Consider the following 24698-nt stretch of genomic DNA (forward strand, 5'->3'; position numbering starts at 1 on the left):
ATCAAACCAGTCCGAAGACTGATGACCTAAATTTAATAAATAAAACCGTTCAGAAAAGCGAATAAAATTTATTTAAAAAAGTAATTAGTAGGTACCACAGGAAGTGCTAGAGACACAATGACACGAGCGCGTGGCATACACAGTATCATTGAAGTATCTTAGATACTCCGCAGACAAGAACGGAATTTAAGAAGAGTAGACTTCTCTACTTCATCATTATTTCTTGGAAGTGTAAAATTTTGGTAAGGAGATATCCCGTGACGAAGGAGGGATTTAAAGTTTGGAAGGGTTTACGAGGAGCAGTTCATATAAAACTCGTAAAAAATGGCTCTCACCACTATGGGACATAACATCTGAGGTCATCAGTCCCCTAGACTTAGAACTACTTAAACCTAACTAACCTAAGGACATCACACACATCCATTCCCGAGTCAGGATTCGAACCTGCGATCGTAACGGCAGGGCGGTTCCGGACTGAAGCGCCCAGAACCGCTCGGCCACAGCGGCCGGCTAAAACGCACAACTGAACATTTAATGAATACATCGCGATTAACGTTCAGCGTGGCTGCCAATGTTTTCAAGAGCAAATTGTTTCATGCAACAATACACGGTGATCTTCTTCTTCTTCCTAGCCTTTTCCTGTGTCTTCCCGGGCTCAGCTTATTAGTTCGGATGTGAGAATGACTACGTATTTGTACCCCATCTGTTTGCATTTAGTGGTATCTCGTATGTAAGTGTGAGAATGTTTTTTTAACGTTTGCGTAGCGTCTGTCTGAGGTGAGGCGTGGGTACCAGCCCCGTTATTCACCTACTCCGATGTGCGAAACAGCCTGAAATCAATATCCAGGATGACCCTCGTCGTTAATCCGCCGGGCTGGCGTATCTCCTCGTGTCCCGAAAGTGGGCGCTTTAAGTCGCTCGGCTATCCGGAAGGATCAACAACAGATCTTGATCAGTGCTGCAGACACATCGTTGAGTGTCGCTGGTTTGACTGTACATGTTATTAAAGGAAAAGTGATGGCAATAGATGACCCTAAGATGAATATACTGTTCAGCCTTTCTATGTACTGTATATAGCGTTTATCGAAACGAGTTGTGTTTCAAAGTACCGAAGATGAACAGGTGCTCATCACTTTTAAGGTAGGCATTTTAGAGCACATGTTTACAGGACTTTTTTTTCTTGTTTTGGTCCATACTACCACTTCCCAAAATGTGGAAAGCAAAGAGCTTGCAGTAGAAGAGATTTGTTTCACAATATTGAAAATCAAGAATATCTCATAGCTCTTAAAGTATGCGTTTTAGAACCCATGTTTACTTGACATTTCTGTTTCTATTATCGTGTACTTTCAGCCGTGTATGTTTGCGCCGTCCTTTTTGATACACCTTGTATGTATCAGTTACTTTGTACGACAAGGCTGAAGGCCTCGAATTCAATAATGTTAACGTGAAATGAGGAGCATTTAATTGCAGTCTGAATCAATTTTTTTTTTTTATTAAATACCCATTAGCGCTAACTAAAGTACTCATTTTAAATAACATCCCGGTAGAAATGATGTCATTTTTTGGACAATATAAATTCCAGATCAGTGATAAATATAGTGATACTGAGTTCGTAAATGCTCCCTACAGTCAGAATCTCATTGTTCACAACACATAAGATTCAAAGAAACAATTTCCGCTGAAACAGAACTCATCGAAAAACTCAGAAAACCTGTTATTATTGTCTTCCATGAACTTCATCCATTTCTTTTTTCTTTAATCTGAACGGATGTACATGTACGTATACAGTCTGTGACAAAAAAAGTAAAGCACTCAAAAGATATGGCCGAATGTCAGTGTAATGTCGCGTGGCTACGGCCTCCCGTCGGGTTGTCCGGTCGTCTGGTGCACGTCTTTTTAGGTGACGTTACTTCGGTGACTTGCGTGTCGATGAGGATGATCCGATGATGAAGACAACACAATATCCAGTCCCCGAGTAGAGAATACCTTCGACCCACCCGGGAATCGAACCCAGGCCCCTTTGCATGGCATACTGTCGCGCTGACCACTCAGCTAGCGAGGCGAACAGTGCAAGTTCGTAAACATACATATTATCGTAGTGCAAGAAAATGATTAGCGTTGCGGTTGTCTGTGAAAAGTAGAAAACCACCAGATTGCATTAGTGTTGTTCGTCTTTAGTGTTGTGATCAGGCCTGGTAGGGTATACAAAGGACGTGAACAGCGTCAGACGTGGAGTGATCGCCGTTAGATACACAGAGATGCAGCGTACTCGCTTGAGAAAGCGTTATCATCGCCTGAAAGAGTTTGGAAAGTGCCTCATTGTGGGCCTCCGTTGGGCCGGATGGTCGAATCGTGAAATATTCAAATTTGCAGCGCATTCGGATGTGACAGCAGCCAGATGTTGGTCTGCATGGGAATGTCAGGCAGGCGCACTCTTCGTAAAGGTACCGGTCAACCATTTCCGACCATCACAAGGGAAGCTCGCTGTATTGAGTATCAAGGACGTCGTAACCCCTTTAGACCTGCGTCTGATATCTGAGAACATGTAACTGACCCCCTGCAACATTCTTATGTCGTCTCACAGTATTGGTTTGAGACTAGCTGCAGCTGGACGAGGGAATTACTGTCCAATGCATAGGCTGCAGTTTAACACAGCACAAACGGCTGCGTTTAGACTGGTGCTGTGACCGGGAAGGAGGGGCTGCTGATGAATGGTATTACCTTACATTCTTGCAATGTTTTTGAGAGACAAAGCGGTATTGCTCGTAGCGTCATTGTGTGGGGATCCGTCGGGTATAGTTTCAAATCACGTCTGGTAGTGATTGAGTGAACTGTGATGGCTCGGGCATCCTGCGACCTATTGAGTTAACCCTCGTGCGACAGTATCGTGGTGCCATATTTCAGCAGGGCAATACTCGTCCACACATGGCACATAAGAGACAAGTGATGTTAGGTAGTTCTCAGATCTGTGCCCAACAAAACACGTGAGAGACCAGTTCGGACGTCAACTTCGTTCTAGTGCCAGAATCCAGGGTACCAGAGACCCATTTATTATAGCTGTGAGCCAGATTGCCTCAGGACAGGAAACAACGGCCGTATGACAACTTTCTCAACCGCATGAGTGCATGCTCCAGGTCAGAGCGAGTGCAATGTCGCGGTGATAGGTCACATAACGCTGAGCTCTCTGTAAATTTATCTCGATATTATAATCACGCCGACACTATCGTATACTCCTTCAATCTGTCAATTTTCATTTCATTTTATTCTCCCCCTCAGCATATTTCACTTTTCTTATCAGGCAATGTATACTAGGCAAGCCACGAAACGGTGAATGGCGTGTGTACGTTACAATCAAAAGTGATTTCAAACAAAATTTGAATGTTTGAAATGACAATGTGAATAAGAGTTAATAATTAAGAGCATTAACAAAAGTACTTACTATTAATGTTGTTGATCGTAACAGTAAAAATAAAAAAAAATGTAGTAACAGATATGAAATTTATTTACGGATGTGTATAGAAAAGGAATATTTTCTGACTTAGCGAGTTCTCGGGGACATAAATTTAGACTGCATCATCTTCAGGCTTTGGGAAATGAGGAAATTGGAAATGAGTCAGGGATGATTACAGGATGAAGGGAGACATTATTGTTGTTCTAGTAGATAAACTACTAGCCGTCCTTTGAAACTGGTGATGTTATTCAGTTTTCTTATATCGTCTGGGTGTCGTGTTTCCTGCTGAAAATGACTTAGGAAAGGAGGCTGATTGATTGAGTTGGACGAAAAGGATTTTGTTCTGATGGGAACGAATGTATATTTTTTCACGCAGTACGGTTCCAGGAGAGATACGATGGACAGAGTATGCTGATAACGTTTTGAAGTTGACATGGTGGAATTCTCTGAGATTGTCCGCATGTAATCAGGGTGCCATTACGTGTGCATAAGATGGTCAAATATGATTGTGAGTCATACGCCAGATATACACTGGTGTGCAGAACTTACAACGAAAGTAACTTTCACATGATGTTTCGCTGCCAAGTAACTGAGCTCTATGAAACTTGGTCCAGACCTAGTGCTACAGTATAGTACAGAAAGTAACTGAAAGAAATATGCAATGAGACGAACAGGAAAGACACTTTCATTCAAAGACAGAACGCTGAAGTCACCGCGATTCATGATGGCCCGCTGGACATTGCAAAAGGTGGGACATTATTCGTAACAGGGTGAGCAGTGCATTCTGTGGAACGGGCTACAATGCTGTCCACAACGTTCGTATGAAGTTCTATTTGTAGGACGTTCCTCCACCACCGCGGTTGACAACTCCTGGAAGATCTTTGGTTCATGTTGGAAGTGTTGCAATACATCTTCCCATCGCATCTCACAAGTGCTCGAATTCGGAAAAACGGACAGATCAGTCCATTCGCCGAATATCGTCTCGTTACGAGAGCTCTCTCGCCTGCGTTGGTCGATGCAGTCGTGAATTGTTATCCGTAAACCACTGAAAAGATACAAATTGGGAAGAAGTACGGTATCACTATAAAATTCACCAGTGAGTAAACCCTGTTCAAAGATTTGGAGGTCATTACGCCCATGCGTCTTTATTCCTCTCTACACCATAACAGTCCGACCCCCAAAACGATCTTGTTCATAATTTTCCTGGGTCCCTTAAGTGTTCCCACATCTCACCATTCCAAGGTACGTCCAAACTCACTACTGAAACTGAATCTGCTCTCATCTGACAAGAGCACTCAACCCCGCTCCTCGTTCCTACACTCCGTACTGGTCGTCGGGCAAAGAGATCACCCCTATACAGTCACTGTGTCACTATGAAGCGTGAGACACGTGCCTTGCAATCCTTTCAAGTGTGGTTGCAATTGTAGCCATTATTTACCGTAGGTCCCATCCTGCCTGTTGCACAATGTGCCTGTGGTGCATACCGCTCCCAATTCACGTAAACAAGTGCTGTGAGCAGTACCAAACCCCTGGGCTACACTCGTCACACTTTGCCTTTCCTCCAGTTTCCAGATAATTCTTCCCTCCTGTGAAGTCATCTAAATGTTATCTCCGGCCCGGGGGGGCTTGATTATAGCCGTACGCGGAAATTAGCAGACTTTGAACGGGGATGGCAGTCCTAAGCGCCATTCCATTTCGGAAGTTAATAGCCTTCACTTAACGATAGAGAGCAGCTGCTTTCGTGTAGAGTTTTCTGTGTAAATAGACAAACAACATTGCGCGAGATAACCGCAGAAATCATTGTGGGACGCACGACGAACGCGTCCGTTACGACAGTGCGGCGAAATTTGGTATTAATGGGCTACGGCAGCAGACAACCGACGTGAGTGCCTAAGCTAACAGCCGCCATCGCCTGCAGCGCCTCTCCTGGACTCATGACAATATCGGTTGTACCCTAGGCAACTGGAAAACCATAGCCTACACAGATGATTCCCACTTTCAGTTGGTAAGAGCTCATGGTAGGGTTCGAGTATGGCGCTTGTTCCACGAAGCCATGTGCCCAGTTTGTCAACGAGGCAGTGTGGCGGCTCCGTACTGTTGTGAACTGTGTATACATGGTTTTGACTGGATCCTCTAATCCGACTAAACTGATCACTGACTGAAAATGGTAATGTTCGACCTTCTCGAGACCATCTGCAGCCATTCATAGACTTCATGTTCCCAAGCGTGTCACCATGCCACAATCGTTCACGACTGATTTGAAGAAAATTCTGGACAGTTCGGGCGAATGATTTGGCCACCCAGGTCGCCCGACACGAATCCCACCGAACATTTATGGTTCCTGCACAAAATCCTCCGCCGGCAACTCTTTCGCAATCATGGACGTCTGTAGAGGCTGTATGTCTCAATATTTATTTTTCCAAAGACATGACGAATCCGTAACACGTCGAGTTGCTGCGCTACCCTGAGCAAATGGAAGTATCCCATGAATTTTCTCACCACACTGAAGTTACGCTGAACTTACACCAAGTGACGTTCAACATCGTGAGCACTACTGCGAGACCTCTGGAAACAACACCCACCACTATAGTTCATTTTTATCTAGTAATGAATGTGTTATGTTGGTCTGATTCGTCTTTAAGTTTTACAGAGCAGTGTGTATCGTAGGCAGACATTCATCACTAGTTGAGCTTCCCTAATAACGATCGAGCAGGATAAAATCACTTCAATTAACTACTGGAAATACAAGTCTTTGTGGTTTTTTTAGGCCTGAAGAGAAGAGTTTTTTTTTTTTTTTTTTTTGTTTTCATTGGGCGTGGAGAAATACTCGTGCCTTCTTGCACACGGTAGCGGTAGATCCCGGGAATGACGTCGTTCACCACATCACTGTTAAAGTACTGCGAAATACACGTGTGTGACTGTGTCCGCCAGCAGTGCTGACGCAGGATTAGGCAGAGGAGCGCCACCGGTAGGTACACAGTGTCAGATCCCGATACGGCCGCCACTTGGCAGACCGGCCGCGGCGCGGAAAATGCGGGGATCGGGTCGCGATTATTGGGCGCGCAGTGGGAGGGGTCCGGTGGCCATCAATCGGCACTCGGCGCACAAAGGCCTAAACGGCGCATTATCCGCGGCTCGAGGGGGCGCCGGGGGGCGGGGCGCGCGCGTCAGCCGTCACCGTGGCCGGCGCGCGGGGCTTATTGACGCGCGGAGCGACGCGGCGGGGGCGCGCTGCGGCTCGACGCCACGCCAAGCCGGATGCAGATTGATGGAGATGGTTGGCCGCGGCAGGCGGTGCTCGGCGCGCATTGTCCGCCGGCGGCGGACCGGCCGCTGCCGCTGACGCCGACTCTGACGCTGACGGCCGCTGATGGCGCCCTCAGCAGCGCGCTGTCACACAGCGGCGCTCCGGGTCGCCGGGCTGCCCTCTGGCGGTAGCCCTCTAATCACTACTGCCTCTGCTTGGCCCTTTCTCATTCTGTTCTTTGATTACGTGTCCAAGAAACGAGTTTCGCCTACATGTTTACAACAAAACCGTTCATTAGGAAGCGTTTTCCGTATCATTTATCTTGTACGATTTTTAAGTCGCTGGGGAGGGGTAAAGATCCTCTACGCACGGGTTTCGTCTGTTAGGGATGGCACAGTCTTTGGCTGCATATCTCAGTAACATCCGTACGCTAGATTTTGCAGGCAGTAGCTGACTGACAAATCCTGTGTCAGTGCGGTTCAGATTTGAGCTAGAGTGGCTATGGAGACCGTGAGACAAAGGTGTGTTTACGCACTGCAGGCCTATATGCGTCGAGTGGACGCTGCTTACAAGAATTTGTGATGAGTACGTTGACTACTCGCGCGCTTTGAAGTAATATTCTACTTTTCAGCTTCACTGATACGATTTATTTCTAATCATGGCCAACTCTGTTGCTGAGCGCGAAAGATGTATCAGTGTTTCATTACCACACCTGCAAATATAGGTCATGGCTCTCGTTACTATTCCATTTCTGTAGTACTAGCTGAGAAGCTTGTGTTGCCCAGGTACTTACAAATTCCGCCGGCCGGAGTGGCCGAGCGGTTCTAGGCGCTACAGTCTGGAACCGCGCGACCGCTACGGTCGCAAGTTCGCATCCTGCTTCGGGCATGGATGTATGTGATGTCCTTGGTTAGTTAGGTTTAAGTAGTTCTGAGTTCTAGGGGACTGATGACCTGAGAAGTTAAGTCCCATAGTGCTCAGAGCCATTTGAACCATTTGAACTTACAAATTCCCGTCTCTGTTAGTCCATCCCCTCCACCGTCTTCTCTCTGTCCGTCTCTTCCTCCCCTTCTCTCTTCAATCTACTCATCCCCCTCCTGTCCATCTGCTTCTTCCTCCTCTGACATCTCCTTCTGCCCGTTCCAGTTCCATCTCCTCAGTTTCCTCTTCCCCCTGTCTTATTCCCTCTCTCTCCGTCCAATCCTCCCACCTTCCCCCTATTCATCTCTTCCCCTTTCCTTTTTCTGTCCATCTCCTCTCACCTCTCTCCATCTCCTCCTCTTCCCTTTCTCTGTCCATTTACACCTTCCCCTCTATCTATTCATCTCCTCCTCCCTCATCTCTCTGCCTGTCTCTTTCTCCCCCTGTTTCTGCCCATCTCCTGTTCTTTCCTTTCTGTGCCCATCTCCTTCTCTCCTCTCCCTGTGTCCATTTCGCCCTCCCTTATCGCTATCCATCACCTCCTACTCCTCTCTGTGCCTGTCTCTTCCTTCCCCCTTGCTCTATGTGCATCCTCCTCTCTCCCTCCTTACTGTCTCTACGTTATCACACTCACCCATACGGGAGGCTGGTGATTCTTACCCCTACAGTATTTATTTCCAGATTTTGTGACTAACATGTGTACTAAATTTGATTGAAATCGTTCCAGGGGTTTAGGATAAGCTTTCTACTCATAGGTTTGCTCGCATACTCGCAAGTCAAATGTATTTACACATATGTAACATATTTCGTGAATATTTGTACGCATATTTCACACGTATGTCTAGCTAGTATCGCTCTGCAGTTTCCGTTTTACGCAACTTAATGTTTATGACGCCATATCTCGTGAACTATGTGTGCTGCAATCATATATTTTTATACGTACATTCAGTCGCGTATATGGATACCGTCTGCGAAATGTGTTTCGAGTAGAGTCAGTAGTAAAGAAATAATAAACTAAAACCTCAAGCATGATGCTGCAGTTTCTCATGCATCCTACTTTTTATGATCTGAGTTCTCCTGAACTGTGTTTCGTAAAATGATATACTTTCCTAGGTAGATTTAGTGGTGTCCCTGGATGCTGTCTGCCAAATGTTAGTAGCAAATGAGTGATACATGAAAACATCATGCATTATGTGGCAATTTGGTGTCCTATCTCTGAACGATGTGTCGTACAATGATATATTTGTAGGTGCATTCAGCGACAAATGTGGATAGTGTCCGCGAAAAGTGTTGCGAATAGAATTAGTAGCAACAAAGTAATAAGTTTGACCGTTTGCGTGATGCGGTAGTTTCTCGCGCATTCAGTGTTTATGACGTCGCATATTCCGAACTAAGTGTCGTACAATGATGTGATTTTTCGGTAAAATCAGTGATATATGTGAATAATGTGTGCAATGCATGCCACGAATGCATTTCATAGTAAAGAAGTAACAAACTGAAACGTCATACTTCATGTTGCAGTTTTACTACATGAACAGCAAAAATGTAGTAGGAGACAAACTTTCATCATTTTGTGGGAGTCGTCAGCGAGAAAAGTTTGGCGAAGGTTTGAAATCATGTGTAAAGTTTGTTGGAAGTCTCTAACTGCTGTCTCTCAAATGCTGGGTAATTGAACTATAGGTATTCTCATGTCGTGGGCTTCACTGCTTTTTGTATCCCGACCCCTTTGATAGGTGGGTGGTTCTTACCCCCACAGTGATTCTTTCCAGTCAGTAAATGATATATTTAACAAGTCTGGTTGAAATCGCTTCTGTGGTTAGGAGGAGATGTGGACATACAGACATACTCGTACATATACACTTACATCCATATGGATTACTAAGGGGATTATGAATTATATGGGGTACTATTTGTTGTGATTTTGATGGTCTTTGTCGTATCCACGTGGCCCCACGGAGGGTTTCTGTAGTTGCGTTTTAGAGCTATCGTGTTGTTTCCTTGAATAAGAATCATACATTATTTCTATATGTCTTTAGTTATTTCTCGTCCCGAAACCACTCATAATTTTCCACGCTTTATTGGTCAGCTCCCATGTTCCCTTTTACGTTCTATATAATGTCATAACTGACATGAGGACAGTTAAATGAAGACGTTCGGTCTTTAGTGATGTCGTTGATTATACCAGCTGCTATCGGCAGATTCTACAGTTGTTCCTTTGTCTGCAAATTACAGCAAAAATAATGTACATCTGAGGTGTTCAGAACTTCGATACAGGTGCTCATCTTAAATATGTTGACAGGACTAAAATGATTAATGCTTCTTGTTAACAGGTCTTCGCTTACACAACGTGGAATCTTTATCTACTGTGCGCAGGCTCACTGTAAGTGAGGGTGCTATATATTTCCGCTTAGTTTCAGTAAGCGCTGAATACTTTGGATGTTACTTTGTATCGCTTAAACATTTTCAGTATCCTCTATATACTACACATTCTCGACGTGCTGTCGGTTGGAATACCGGCAAATACACTATAGAAATGATAAATGTGTAAGTAGGTTGTTTATATTTTCTTATTGGCAACGTAACATAGCGCTCTGTATGAAAATCAGTGGCTGTGCTGTGTGCAGTCTGTGGCTAGTTTGCATTGTTGTCTGCCATTGTAGTGTTGGGCAGCTGGATGTGAACAGCGCTTAGCGTTGCGCAGTTGGAGGTGAGCCGCCAGCAGTGGTGGGTGCGGGGAGAGAGATGGCGGAGTTTTGAAATTTGTAAGACTGGATGTCAATTATGAATATTAAGGTAAATACATTGTTTGTTATCTATTAAAATCTTTCATTTGCTACCTATGCCTTCTAGTAGTTAGTGCCTTCCGTAGTTTGAATCTTTTATTTAGCTGGCAGTAGTGGCGCTCGCTGCATTGCAGTAGTTCGAGTAACGAAGATTTTGGTGAGGTAAGTGATTTGTGAAAGGTATAGTTTAATGTTAGTCAGGGCCATTCTTTTGTAGGGATTTTTTGAAAGTCAGATTGCGTTGCGCTAAAAATATTGTGTGTCAGTTTAAGAACAGTCTTGTATAATTTTCCTAAGGGGACGTTTCAAATGTTTTAGTCTCTAATCGAAATTTTTATTTTGCCTTTTGGCTAGCGGTTTTCGTACACAGTACCATCCGTAGGCGATGCTATGATCAACGAAATGCACTTCATAGAACAAAGGTGCAAGAAAAATTAACAAAATATTTTTCTCTACAACATTAAACGTATGGTATAAAGTGTAACCTTAAAATGTACAGGAAGTTCCATACCCCTGGCACGCAGTTATCAAGCTCGCCGGCCGAAGTGGCCGTGCGGTTCTAGGCGCTGCAGTCTGGAACCGCGAGACCGCTACGGTCGCAGGTTCGAATCCTGCCTCGGGCATGGATGTGTGTGATGTCCTTAGGTTAGTTAGGTTTAACTAGTTCTAAGTTCTAGGGGTCTAATGACCTCAGAAGTTGAGTCCCATAGTGCTCAGAGCCATTTTTTATCAAGCTCGCTTCCCAAGTAAGGGTCTCAAATGCTTAAAGCAAAGGTCAATTTTGAGCTTTAAATAGATGTAAACTGCAACGGGTAGTCATTAAAGTGCTCTGCTGGTACAGCGTTTCATTTTTTACCACTTCAAAAACATATTCTATGCCATTTGACTCTTTAAATGGCAAAAAAAAAGAAACTGTATACAGGGGCCCTTCTTATCGCTATTGGCCGCAATTTGTATCAGTTGAAAGCTCAAATTGAGCTTTACTTCTAGTATTTGACACATCTACTTGGAGAGCAAGCGTGACAACTGCGTGCGAGCATCAAGGGCTACCTAGACATTTTAAGGTTACACAATATACGATGCCTATACAGAAAGTAGATTAAGTTTTCTCCAGCAGCAACGAATGACAGGGATAAGGCGCTCATATTTTTGTCTGAGTGTTTGTCCGTTCAGTCGTCATTCAGCTGTGCCAGACTGAAGTACTTGTCGTTTCCAGTTATTTCACAAGCAATGTTTTAAATGTGTGTCACAACTGAAAATCATGCGATCATGCGAATTGCGAATGACCGCGGTCATTAATGAGGTTTTTGTTAGAAAAAAACTATAAACCGACTGAAATTTACCGTCAGCTGTTGGAAGTGTACTGAAAGTACGTAATCACTGAAGGTGGAGTGCGTCAGCTCTGTACTACTTGTATCAGAATGGCTCCCCAGAGCTTTCGGTGTGTTTTGGTGTTGTTCATATTACAGCGATTGCCCATCTACCCCCGATAAGATTGTTCGGAGACGGGTTCATGACATGCACATCTCGCTCGGTAGCTTTCTACATTTGTGAATTGGGATTGAAGTTATTGACTTAGGATGAATAGTGTTTCCCGCAAACAATTTTAACACTGTTCCGGAGTGACGAAGTGCTGCACCGTATTGCTGAAGGCGTACTAGCTGACCTCGTACGTGACTGCACTGTTTCTTTATCCTTCTGCAGTGAGTGACAACGACTGATTAGGGTCACCGTTTAATCTCATGCAAATATACTCCACACAAGAATAACTAGAGCACCTAGTTGAATGATCACCTGTTGACAGGGGCATGCATTGCACGCACTCGTACCACTGCGCACTATCCGCCATTTTGTTTCTGCCGCACTGTGGCGTTGAATGTAATGGAAAGCTGTAAAGATTTCAAATTTCGTAGAGTGGCTATAAGTCGCTATACGTCTGCCATGTCCGAGGCAAACTGAATTGCCATATTTTCTGCGGTAAAAGGTGTCAGCACATTGGCGGATCCTGACGCACGTCAGTATCCATTAGTTAGTCGTTATTTAAATCGCTGAACTGCAAGTAGAAAAATTTTCTTGGCGTGTGTGGCATACTGGTCTATACCTTTTACCCCAGAAAACATGGCAGTTCAGTTTACCTCAAACACGGCAGACGTGTATCTACTCTATGAAATTTGACTTACTAAGAACATGTGGAAAGTGTTCTTTGCAAGTCTGTGAACTGTGGTCGACAAGACCAAGTTTTGACAGAATAAATAAATGTGAATTCACCACAGGAAGACAGTAATTTCGAATGAACGGAGTAGGTCACACCACGTAACAAGACAGAATACAACTTCATTCGTGTGGTCATATTGTCCGTAGTTGCTTTAGAATTATTGAGAGTATTTTAATTCCATCTTCGCAACTACAAGAAAATGTGATTTTGTCACCAAATCCTATCTTTATTTTATTGAAGTAAAACGTCATCAGTGGTCTGTAAAGAAAGGTATTTAAATTTGTCTCGCTTCTAGATTGTTACAGATGTTGATTCTTACATGCGATATTCCATGTCTCACGTCAGGAAACGCTCTGTGCACGTCTCTTGGCTATTTATTCATTTTACGCACTGTTGTTTCGGGCTCAATCCCACACTGCTTTGTAGAACTACGAGGGTTTGATCCTAAACATAGAACGGTGTAGCCCTGCTACTCTTTACTTGTACCTTTCTGCCTACATATATATAGTGTGTTTTGCTTTTTCATTGGTCTAAAGCTTTTTTTATTTCCTTTTCCAGCATTTAGTCATACGTCACTCCATTCAATTATGGTACTATGTACTTATTTAACGTGTACGAGAAATGGAGGAGTAGTGATGGAATTGAAAATCTAAATGGTGGGTAGGTGGCGGGGAAGAAGGGCTGGGGGAGGAGTTGGCGCCAAAGACGAGTGAACAATTAGTGCAAAGTAATGGGATAGAGAGTGAATTGAAGGAAAGGGAGCAGGCGTCTATCTTTACCGTTTATGGTGATGTTAATTTTTTTTCTACGGTGCTTGGTCTGTGATACTCCTGTTTAAGGTGATCTGAGCGGTTTGTATTGTACTTCCGTGCCCTCATGTGCTCTTTATATCTTGTTTCAGATGTTCTTCCAGTCATCTCTGTTACAAAAAAAATAGCGTGCAATGACCTATCTCCATAAACTGACGTACAAAATAGGTTATATGATCAAAAAAATGGCATATAAGCATTGCATGCAAAACAAATAACTCAGTGCATAAACACACGTTTAAAGTAAAATCAAAACCAAGAATACCAACAATCTAGTACCTAACAGCTCAGTTACATGGACAGTGAGACGTGTGCACATTGGAATGACTGGCATGAAGTTTGGCACAAGATATAAAGAGCAAACCATTCAACATTTGCAGAACACCTTAGAAAAGGATACCATATACCAAGTGCTACAGAAAAATGTATGAATGTTATAAAAACCACTAAAGACAGACACCTCCACCCTTTCCAAGGAAAAAATCATAAAGACAAAGCATTTATAGACAGTTAACAACTACTGAGTGACCAAACAAATATTATGAACTGGGAGCTAAAAAATAATTGAAAGAATGACTTAATGAGAAAAAATAAGAAAAGATACTTTCCATTTCCTATTCTTCACCCTCTATTACTGTATCTTCACCTCCACATTCCCATTCATTTCAACTCTTGCTCCTCACCATTTCCCTACAAATTACTCGCCATCCCACTACTTTACACTCACTGTTCACCTATCTTCGCCAACATTCCCCACCCCTCCCGAACTCCCCCCCTTCCTACCCACCTATTTACTATTTCAATTTTCAGATCCATTACTACTCCTCTGTTTCTGTTACACATAGTATAAATATGTAGAGGTATATTTAAAAGAAATAACACACATGTAATGAACTGCAGGAAAGCCGGCCGCGGTGGTCTCGCGGTTAAGGCGCTCAGTCCGTAACCGCGCGACTGCTACGGTTGCAGGTTCGAATCCTGCCTCGGGCATGGATGTGTGTGATGTCCTTAGGTTCGTTAGGTTTAAGTAGTTCTAAGTTCTAGGGGACTGATGACCACAGATGTTAAGTCCTATAGTGCTCAGAGCCATTTCTGAACTGCAGGAAAAGGAAAAGAAGAAAAATTTTCGATCAAAGCAAAACTAATGGAAAAGATGCTACCACACGATAAATATTTAGCCAGAAAGTAGGGCTAGTTTGTGTTGTTCTTAAATTGTTTTCCGTTTAACATAAAAATATGTACAGTATTACAAACTATGGCGGAGTTGGATCAGAACCAACAGTGACAAACGAAGAAATAACACAAATACTTGAAAGCAGACGGCGTTTCCTGATGTGAGCGAAAAACCGGGAGTGCAATACCTAAGTTAAAGTCAATATCTTCTGTAACGAACTGTTTTTCAGTCTAGAAAGAAAGTCAGATGGAAAATATCTATTATTACAGACTAATAATGATGTTTTATTGCAATAAAACGAAACGCGTTTGGTGACAAAAAAGAAGCAGTTTTTCTTGATGCAAAGACGGACTTAAAATACGCTCAATAAAGAATACAATAATTTTATCATCTATGGGTATCTATATTAAAATTTTTGGTTTTACAATCTTTGCTTGCTTGTGAGGTTATAATTCGAAACATTCTGCAGTATTAAAAAATTTAAGCAAATTAACGAAAGAATGCGAATCGTTGTGGTTTTTGAAAGACCTGTTCATAAATCTGCACAGTAATTGGTGCAAGTTCTTTTCCTCTCAAAATAATTACGACCAACAGTGAAGCAAGTGTGACGAAGACAATACGCTCGCTCATACTTCTGTAGCGGGGTGTAGGGTGTGGGTGGGAGGATGGATGGCGCGTTAGAGGACCGGTCCGCTCTGTGCCAGCGGCGGGAGCTCGTGTTTGGAAGAAAAACGGCGGCGACCCGCGGCAAACAGAGGGTAGCGCCGCCATCCCTCACTATTAATGGCTGCTCGCGCAAGTTGGCCCGCCTCGGGAGGTATAATCCGTCTGCAATCACACAGATAAGGCGGCCCTTGTAATAACACGGCCGCACGAGGCGGCTGTCCAGCGCCGGCAGTGCTCTACTCCAGCTCTTCATGTCTTGGAACACCACTTGCGAGCCGTGCAGAATTTATGACCGTTCTTGGCAGCTGACAGAACTTCTACACGTTGTATCAGCAGTGGGGGTGCCGAACAGAAAACAAAGATATGTTGGAATGACCCTGGAAAATTGGAATGCATGTCTTAAACGAACAGCATACACAACTCCAATAGAAACTGTTATACACCACTGCTCCAATATCTGAATCTTTATTATACCGATTTGGCGGAAGATGCCATAAAAAATGCTGAAGCGGTCGTAATAGGTGTGTATAGCCCGTATTAATGTCTAACAGAGATGTTCAAGCAACGTAAACCGAAATCTTTGGAAGAAGGGCGAGGCAAAAGTCTCAAAGTTTGTACACACGTAGACTTGTTGTAGTGCTGTTCAGTCGAAAGATTGATTTGACACAGCTCTCCAAGCTAATCTTCCCTGTGCAAGCCTCTTCCTTTGAACCTATTTACTGCAGCCAAGCCCTATTCTCTCTATTCAGAGGTACTCCCCACGCTATTCCTAGATACTTCTAATCAAATAACAGCATCAGTTGCACTTTAATTTTCGACTACCAAGGAAACGAAATGAAATGTGCATCTGGCTAGGGCCTCTCGTCAGGTAGACTGGTCGCTTAGTACAAGTCTTCTTAGTTGACGTCACTTCCGAGACTGGCGTTTCGGTGGCGATAAAATGATGAAGGCAATACGATACCCAGACCCCGTGGAGAGAAATCTCCATCCCGGCAGGGAATCGAACCTGAGTCCCTCGCATGGCACTCTGCTGCTTTGGTGACTCAGTTATGGAGTCGGAGATTAATGGGACAATCTATTGAAAATGGCTTTGATAGCCGACAGCAGCCATGTTCATCGAAAATACAGGTGCAACTGTTGCTGTTATTTGATTCTTGCACCATAATGTCCCAGATGCTGACAGTAAATTCCTTGATGCCTCACAATATTTCATGTCAAGCGACTGCTTCATTCACTCAAGTTTGTCATAAATTTCTGTTCTATCCAGTTCGATTAAACACCACTTTATTCGTTATCTGGTACACCCATATAATCTTTTGCATCACACGTCAAAATCTTATACGCTCTACTTTTCTGAACTGATATTAAAATAATATTGACAACTATCAGTCTAAAAACATCTAATTACAACTGAGTGAAACGAATTTCTCCTGCAATACACTTTTCGCCTATAGTATCTGGACGGCATCATCAATGGCCTGAAATATTTACATACTTGTATAAATATTATTCTACTTTACATACTGGACATTCTACGTTAAGGTTGTAAACAGCTTTTTGACTTTCTGATTTTTATTACGTAACAATATTTTAAATTTCTGCTTAGCAGTTTTGTAGATGCTGCTGTACATGTGATCCTGTACCGATTTTCGAGCTGTTCTTCTGGTTATTGCCATTCGAAATTTCATTTGCACAGCACTAGCATTTACCTCGTGTAATTTTTGGATGTTACTGCCAGCTGTTGAATATTATTGGTAACTATTCGACTTTGTGCCTATGGTATCTGTGCCGTGCGCGCGCGCACTTGTGTGTGTGTGTGTATGTGTGTGTGTGAATTTGTATTTTCTTAGTATACTTAAGTGCCTAAACAGATATTTTTTCATTTCTTTTTTTATCTTGTCATATATTTTATTACCATAAGGAGAGATTTTTCTGTTAATCACCTGTTTTTATGCAATGGTTTTCTGGGTACGGATGTTTTCCTACAACTACGAAATTTGTAAATAGAAATTTAAAGGTATTGTTTGGTCACAGAATATAATAAAACGCCAGAACTTTTTACAACCTCAGTGTACAATCTGGGGTATTGAAAACCTCTTCAGCTGTATTTAGTCCTTTATTTTTAGTTCACTACAGCTGAAGCGATTTATTAATACCCAAGATGATTTCTCATAGCTGTGGTTGCCCTACCTACGAGTTTGTCTGTCCTCAACGTACAATGTCCAGTGCGTAAGAGAAAATGTATTGACACAAATATTGATATAGTCAGGCCACGGATAATGCTTATCAAGTAAAAAGAGGCGAACCGCATATGACACAAAAAGTTCATATCATTCAGCTGTAATTAGACTGATCCAGAGTGATAACAGGCATAAATATATAGGCAGTAGTTGTTACGAAGAAGGTGAAGAGGCTTGAACAGGATAGACTAATAGATAACTGCATATCAGACTTGTGACCCAAGTCAACTATAAGAAAGGCCAAACCAAATATGACAGACACAGCCCTAATTACAGAGCGAAGTCTGAAATTAATGCAACTTAGTGTGAATTCGTAAACACGATTTGAAACAAAGTAAGTCGCAGACCTGAGGTAGTCGCGGCGGCACAGGATGAGGTCGGCCTTGGTGTAGAGCGTGGAGCCCACCTCCCCCAGGCGGCAGTCGCAGCAGCCGCACTTGAGGCAGTCCTCGTGCCAGAACAGGTCCAGCGCCTTCAGCAAGTACCTGCAACAACGCAAGTGCTCTCAGGTATACCACATAGCAGGACGCTAAGGCTGGGGCTGCACTAAGAATGTGTGACTCAGTGACCGAATTGTACGAACGTTATTTGCTTAGACATCTGTAAGTCTACATTCACTGCCTGAAAAAAAATGAGGCACCAAGAGTAGAGGAGGAAAAGAAATGGAACTTCGCAGGATGAGAGCGCATGTGAGGTTATTTCAGTGATAACAAAATCGAGTCAAATTGACAAAATAGTTGGCAGTATGAGCTCACATATCACTATGACGTTTCACTGCCACCGACCTTTACTTATGCACTGATTCGCTTGGGAAGGGTATCATAAAACCGAGTATTTTCTCCTGATGTTGTATCTGGTTTTAGATATCCTGGTTATGGGAACTGGAACAGAGTACATATCTGAGCTGTTTCCACGTATGGGGAACAGATATGGCGATCTTACTGGCCACGGCATTGTGTCATATCGCAGACAGTTCCTGAAAACATGTGCCGTATGTGTTTGGGCAATGTCCTATTGAAAAACGGCACCATGATGCTGTGGCTGGAGAAGTAACACATAAGGACATAGACGTCCGTGACTCACCGTTGTGCCCTCAGGAGGTCCCTCAATCACTACCAGCCATGAACTGATGTCAGCAAGTCTTTCCAAAACATTGGAATTGAATTTCCAGGTCGCAACTATACTCATCTGCGATGGTTATCTAGGGTAATGCAGAACTCTGATTGATCGCTGAACGCAATGCGACGCCATTCATTAGCAGTCGAAGCTTTCTCGTCTTGGCACTTCACCAAACTTGACGTAGTTTTAACTGCAGCACACATATGGAATGGTAATTTTCCAGTCGCTGCTGCAAGTCTTCGAACAATGGTGCGGGATGACACAGAATGATGCATGGAGTCCCTTACCTTTTCTCGAATGGCAGATACTGATGTGAAAGGGTTACAGTATGCTTGGTACACAAAACTACGATTATCCTTTGCTGTGGACAAACATGATAGACCTGAACCTCGGTGGCAAATATGCCTGCCCGTACGATCCTATGCAATCTAACATGGGGCTACTGTCACATCAGAATTCCTCACAAATCAGTGTATTGCACGATTTGACTAGCCGCCCAAATGGCGACCCACAATAAGGCCTCTTCCAAGATCTGTCAGCTGCTGAGAACTCTGCCTTACATGAGTACGTGGGATCTTGTGAGTTAACGAGCATTTCACTCTCATTTAAGGACATAGCCGAAAGAGTCAGCCTTCAGGAATTGTGAAACGAACCTTGTGCCAGAATGAGCGCAGATTGGAGATGAGATGGAGAAATTGAAGGCGTCTATTGTGCTGTAGCGTGCGAGTGAGACAGACGAGAACCTACGTCATAGGGAAATCCCGGCGAAGTCGTTTGTGGCCATGGAGACGTAGCAGTGTTAAATATGGCGGCCCTAACATCGGCCATAAAGAAAAACATTTATGAAAACTATTTAATTCTGTAGTAATTCAGGGAATGAAACCACATTAATTTTAATCTACCATCCTTCATAAATTTTCATGGTGATCCCAATAAAACTTGAATTCTGATCATATCTATAATAGTTTAGAATTTACTGTTAAAGTGAAATTAGCAAGTTTCGTAACAAAGACCTGAATGCTAAAATCTGAACGCTTTGGTCGCGCTTAACGAGCGACATTTCATATAGAAGCGCATTATTAAAATGACAAATGTTGTAAATATCAATCTGTAACTTTACTTGTTTAAAATATATAGTAAATTTAAATTAACAGTATTTTCAGTTAAGCATCAAATCATAATTTCTTCCACAGGGAATCATTAGGTAATAGAATATTTGTTGTAAAGTTTAGTGCATAATACTTACTTTTGTTCTTTATCTAATTATCAGAATGCACATTGGTGCAAGGCTACTAGCAGTGACATTCAAAGTTAAGAAGGAAATTGTATTGGTTTTATGTAAAAGAATTTAACGTTTATTATGTAATGGATATTACTGTTACATTATTTAGAACGTGAAAGTGGTAAAGCTTTGATTATTTAAAAACGTTAATATGTAAAATAATGTGGAATAAGCTGTAGCCAATCAGATGGACGTCTGCAGGAAAGGGAACTGCCCTAGTCAGTTGAGGCAGGATGTTCGGCTCGCCGGAAAACGCGGCCGGGGACGGGCAGAGAGAGGCAGTTAGAATTGAGATGAAAGCGGTCGGTCGGTCTTCAGGCAGGGAGGAAGTGAAACGACTCAGAAAATTTCGCGTTGTGTGGTATCGCCGTTAACGAGGTGGAGTATCGGACTTGTAATTCGCGTTAGATTGTGAATGATCGAACTGTGTCAAATGGATAGGCGCTCGAGTGTAGTAGTAATGATAAATAAGACCACTTTCGCTATTAGTTTGCTTTCTTAATAACCATTATTCCAATCAAATCGCAACTATGTGGTCTACATCATTTATAAGTCGTTAATTTAGATCCTGATATTATTATTACTGTTATTATATGTAATATTAACTTCGTATTTCGCAAACTTGCCGTCAGCCAGACAATTAAACCAAAGGGTCACAAGTGTCTAATTTAGGGCGTGTAATGTGACACGTGCGGTTCAACCCCTAGACGAGTTTGAGCCAAGACATTTCGACGAAGAGGAACCGCATGTGAGCCCGAACACCTATGGGATATTAGCTCGCAATCTCTGTGTCTTTTTCACTCAAGATCTGATGCTGTTCACGTCATTTATATACTTTTCCAGGCCTGTTAACAACACTAACCACGAACAACACTACTGCGCTCTGTTGGCCGTTCTACCCACCATAGGGAATTTCTGTTCTAATTATTTACGCACCTTCCGATGGTGTGTACGTGTACGAAGTGACTGACCACCGACCATGTCTTTTGGGTGCATCAATTTTTTTGGCAGGCTGTTTATAGTACGGAATAGACTTTTTTGTTGATTATCTACAGCGTTTAGATATTTTGAGAGAAACTTATTTGTGCCATCAGCTATACAATTGTGTTTTTATTCTCTTCCGGGTTCGGTTATTACAACCACCTTCGCAAGACACCCAGCAAAGTCGCCGGATCTCCCCCCAATTGAGTCTTACACTGTTTTTCTTTTGTGTAATTGGTTGTAACAACCGAAAGTGGTAGAAAATACACGTACAATTTTACAGCTGATGGCATATACTTTTCTAATAATATAGATCTGAAATTTACAGCGTGTGTCCTTAATGTAAAAGCCTCTGAAAGAAGCACCACGAATGAATTATACGCATGCGACAGAAATCAACAAGTGTGATGCGTATCTGCAGGCAAACAAATTACAAACTGAACAAGTCAGTAACGCACTGATCCACCTCTGCCCCTTACGTAAGACAGTCTTTCGGTTTGGCATTGATTAACAGAGATTTTGGATGTCCTCCTGGGAAATATCGTAACAAATTCTGTCCAGCTGGCGCGTTACATCGTCAAAATGCCGAGATGGTTTCAGGGCTTTGCCCGCATCACAAACGTTCTCCATTGGAGAGAGATCCGGCTATCTTGCTGGACAAGGTAGGATTCGAAAGCTCGGAGACGAGTAGTAGAAACTCTCGAAGTGTGCAAGCGGGCATTGTCTTGCTGAAATACCAGCACAGGATGGCTTGCCATCAATGACAACAAAACGGGGCTTAGAATATCGTCGACGTACTGTTGTGCTGTAAGAGTGCCGCTAATGATAACCAAAGGAGTCCTGGTTGTCGGTCAACATGGCGGGTGACAGTCAGATTGAATCCCACTGCTGTCTGGGGCGTTTCCAGACACGTCTTCGCTAGTTATCGGGGCTCACTTCGAAGCGGGACTGATCAATGACATTCCAGGCTGAAGACTTGTCTGGGAACGCCTCGGACTGCGGTGGAATACCAACCTGATTGTCAGCCGTCGTTCGGCCCAACAGCCGGAAAGGATGTTCTGCGGTGTTATTTCATTTCGTAGTATTTCATTTCGTAGCAGGACCCTTTTCGTTGTCATCTGCGGCATTCATATAGCACAACGGTACGTTAACGATATTCTGCACCCTGTTTTGCTGCCCTTGATGACAAGCTATCCTGGGCATCATTTCAGCAAGATAACGCCCGCCCACACACTGCGAGAGTTTCTACTGCTTGTCGTAGTGCTTACCACACCCTATCTTGGTCAGCAAGGTAGTCTAATCTCTCACCAACCGCGAACTTTAGGAGTATTGTGGACAGGGCCCACCAAGCATATCGCGATTTTGACTATCTAAAGCACCAACTGGACAGAATTCAGCACGACGACCCTCAGGAAGGCATCTAACAACACCGCCAATCAATGCCAAGCCGAATAGCTGCTTGCATAAGGGCTAGAGATGACCAATACGTTACTGACTTGTTCAAATTGTGAAGCTCTTTCTCTTGAATAAATTACAAAATCTTTCTGAAATTTTAATCCTTCGCTTGGACGTACATGTACATCACACTTATCGATTTCGGTCCCATTCGGATAATTCTTTCTTGGTGTGGCTCGCTTTTTTTTGTCTTAGAGTGTATTTAAATAAATCAATTAAGAAACTTAAGACACACAGTGAGCTTCATGGCCCAAATGTCATATCTAGTTGTGTAATCAAGGGTCAGCGTCATGCAGCGTGGTTTTATAAGCTTACCTCTCGGTTATCTTCTTCCCACAACCGGCGCACTCCTGTGGGGAGTTGTTCTTCTGCGTCTCCGCCTTCACATCCATCGTCATCATGGATTCTGAAACAAAAACAAAGAAATCCCTTGACCAACTTTCTTCAACAGATTTTCGATTTAAATACATTTATAAATTGAGTATGTATTTCTTTGAAGAAATTAACATTACATCTGATAAGATCATTATGACATTAATGTTCTATACGGCATCTAATATACTGATATCACGAGATTGATGCGATGGATCTAGAAACCTGAATAAACGCATACCAGGCCGACTGTCCAATTCTTGTTCACTACCATCAGTACACCGTATACTCTTCGGAGTATCTCCTTATTATAAGACTGTGCACCATTTCCAATATCCCAGCACTAAAAGTGACATTGCTATGAATAAATCTAGCTGCTCTATACACAAAATTAATAAGTAAGTGCTGAAGCTTTCAATCATTTGTGGGTCAGTCAGATCTGAACCGTAATATGGCAAAATTATCGAATAACTGCAACTGCTATTAATTTAAAAGTATGGCATAGATTCGATAACAGGAATATAACTGAAGCCGGATGACCCAGAATTCCAAGTGCATTTATCAAAGGGGCACTCTCTCGTTTTTACTGAGCGAAGTGTCGCAGTGGTTAACACTCTCCAATCACTTCTGGAAGAAGCAAGATTCAAATCGTCATTCACCATCCTGGTTTATACTGCCGGTTATTTCCGTAAAACGTGTAAGGTTGTTGTTGGAACTAGCACAGCCGCTCATCCTACAGCATCCTTGTCCGACCTGAGCTTAAGCCTCTATAATAATGTATTGTTGACGACATACTGTCATAATCATTTTGCATTACTATAACTTACCCTATATGATTCATTAAAATGAGATAGAGAAAACGAAGTAAAAATTTAAGCAATCTAGAACACTAAGAATTTATAAAAATAATCTTCAGTCGTTATAGGTTGAAGGTAATACTGAACAGTTTATTGATTTTTGGGAACGTATTTGAAATAACAGTGGTCTAAATGAAATGTGATAAAATGGTCTTGACGTAAACAACATGTTTTATTAATGGTGGCCGGTTTCAACCTATATAGATTATCTTCAGGCCATAAGGTGCCTCTCGCAATCATCCACGGAGCCGATGAGCGGAGCCGATGAGCGGAGCCGATTTGTCTACTGGAAGCCTCATACGTCACGTCTGTCAGTTTCTATAACTATATAACAGTACACTGAGCTACAATAATCCATTTTCATCGTCATGTATTAACAAGAACAATAAAACACGAAGCATATCCAGTGCTCCAGCAACCATTCGCATGCCACCCTCCCCAGCACTGCCTCCTATCACTGTGCAGCAGTGCTACTCAGTCGCTGCTGTGGTATTGCTTATTCTTCGTGTTTTACTGTCCCTATTAATAGATATCGGTAAACGAATGTCGCACTAGACTAATCTGGTACCATCTATCGGACAGGCACGAAAAATTCCACATTAAAAAATCATTTCATTTTCTAATGGGGAAACAAGCCGACGCTTCCGATTGACAAAGGACGTCACATGAAACACGTGATCGACCCAATGTAGACATCTCTTGATGTTTAGTATGTTTAATACCCGAAGAGAGTTGGTTATTGTCTGAATGTGATGAAGCCACAAGGTATGGCAAATAAGTTTTCGTTCCAATATCCAAGGCATATTTCCATCAGGAGACACTGAGAAAAGTAGTGTTCTGATACTGAATAAGGACTGAAAAAATAAATAAGTGATTTACTATGATTTCGCACATGGAAAGGAATCTTCGAGTATCATGTCAGTTACATTTCTTGTACACGTGAATCTCAGTTGCTGCTGACTAATTTGACTTATTCGAACACAACGAATTTAGGAGGTTGTTCTGCAAATTAAGTCGATTAATTCCAACTTGCGTTTAATCTACTGTTCTGCATCAAAGTATCACGAGAACGTTGACTCGGACTGCGTGTTGTGTCCGTTGGACACACAGTATTCAAATCATAGGG

At 42.8% G+C, this 24698-nt stretch overlaps 1 protein-coding gene across 1 annotated transcript in view; it reads right to left on the minus strand.

Moving 5' to 3' along the window:
• Positions 1 to 24698, minus strand: part of LOC126176357 (LIM domain only protein 3-like) — a 1143263-nt gene that overhangs the window by 334691 nt on the left and 783874 nt on the right. The window contains exons 3-4 of the mRNA XM_049923511.1: positions 22659 to 22749; positions 17854 to 17991 (exon numbers count right to left, since the gene is read on the minus strand). Of these exons, the coding sequence (XP_049779468.1) occupies positions 17854 to 17991; positions 22659 to 22744 (224 nt within the window). The 5' untranslated portion in view covers positions 22745 to 22749. The remainder of the gene's footprint in view (positions 1 to 17853; positions 17992 to 22658; positions 22750 to 24698) is intronic.

This window comes from Schistocerca cancellata, chromosome 3, assembly GCF_023864275.1.
Source record: "Schistocerca cancellata isolate TAMUIC-IGC-003103 chromosome 3, iqSchCanc2.1, whole genome shotgun sequence".
Taxonomy (NCBI): Eukaryota; Metazoa; Arthropoda; class Insecta; order Orthoptera; family Acrididae; genus Schistocerca; species Schistocerca cancellata.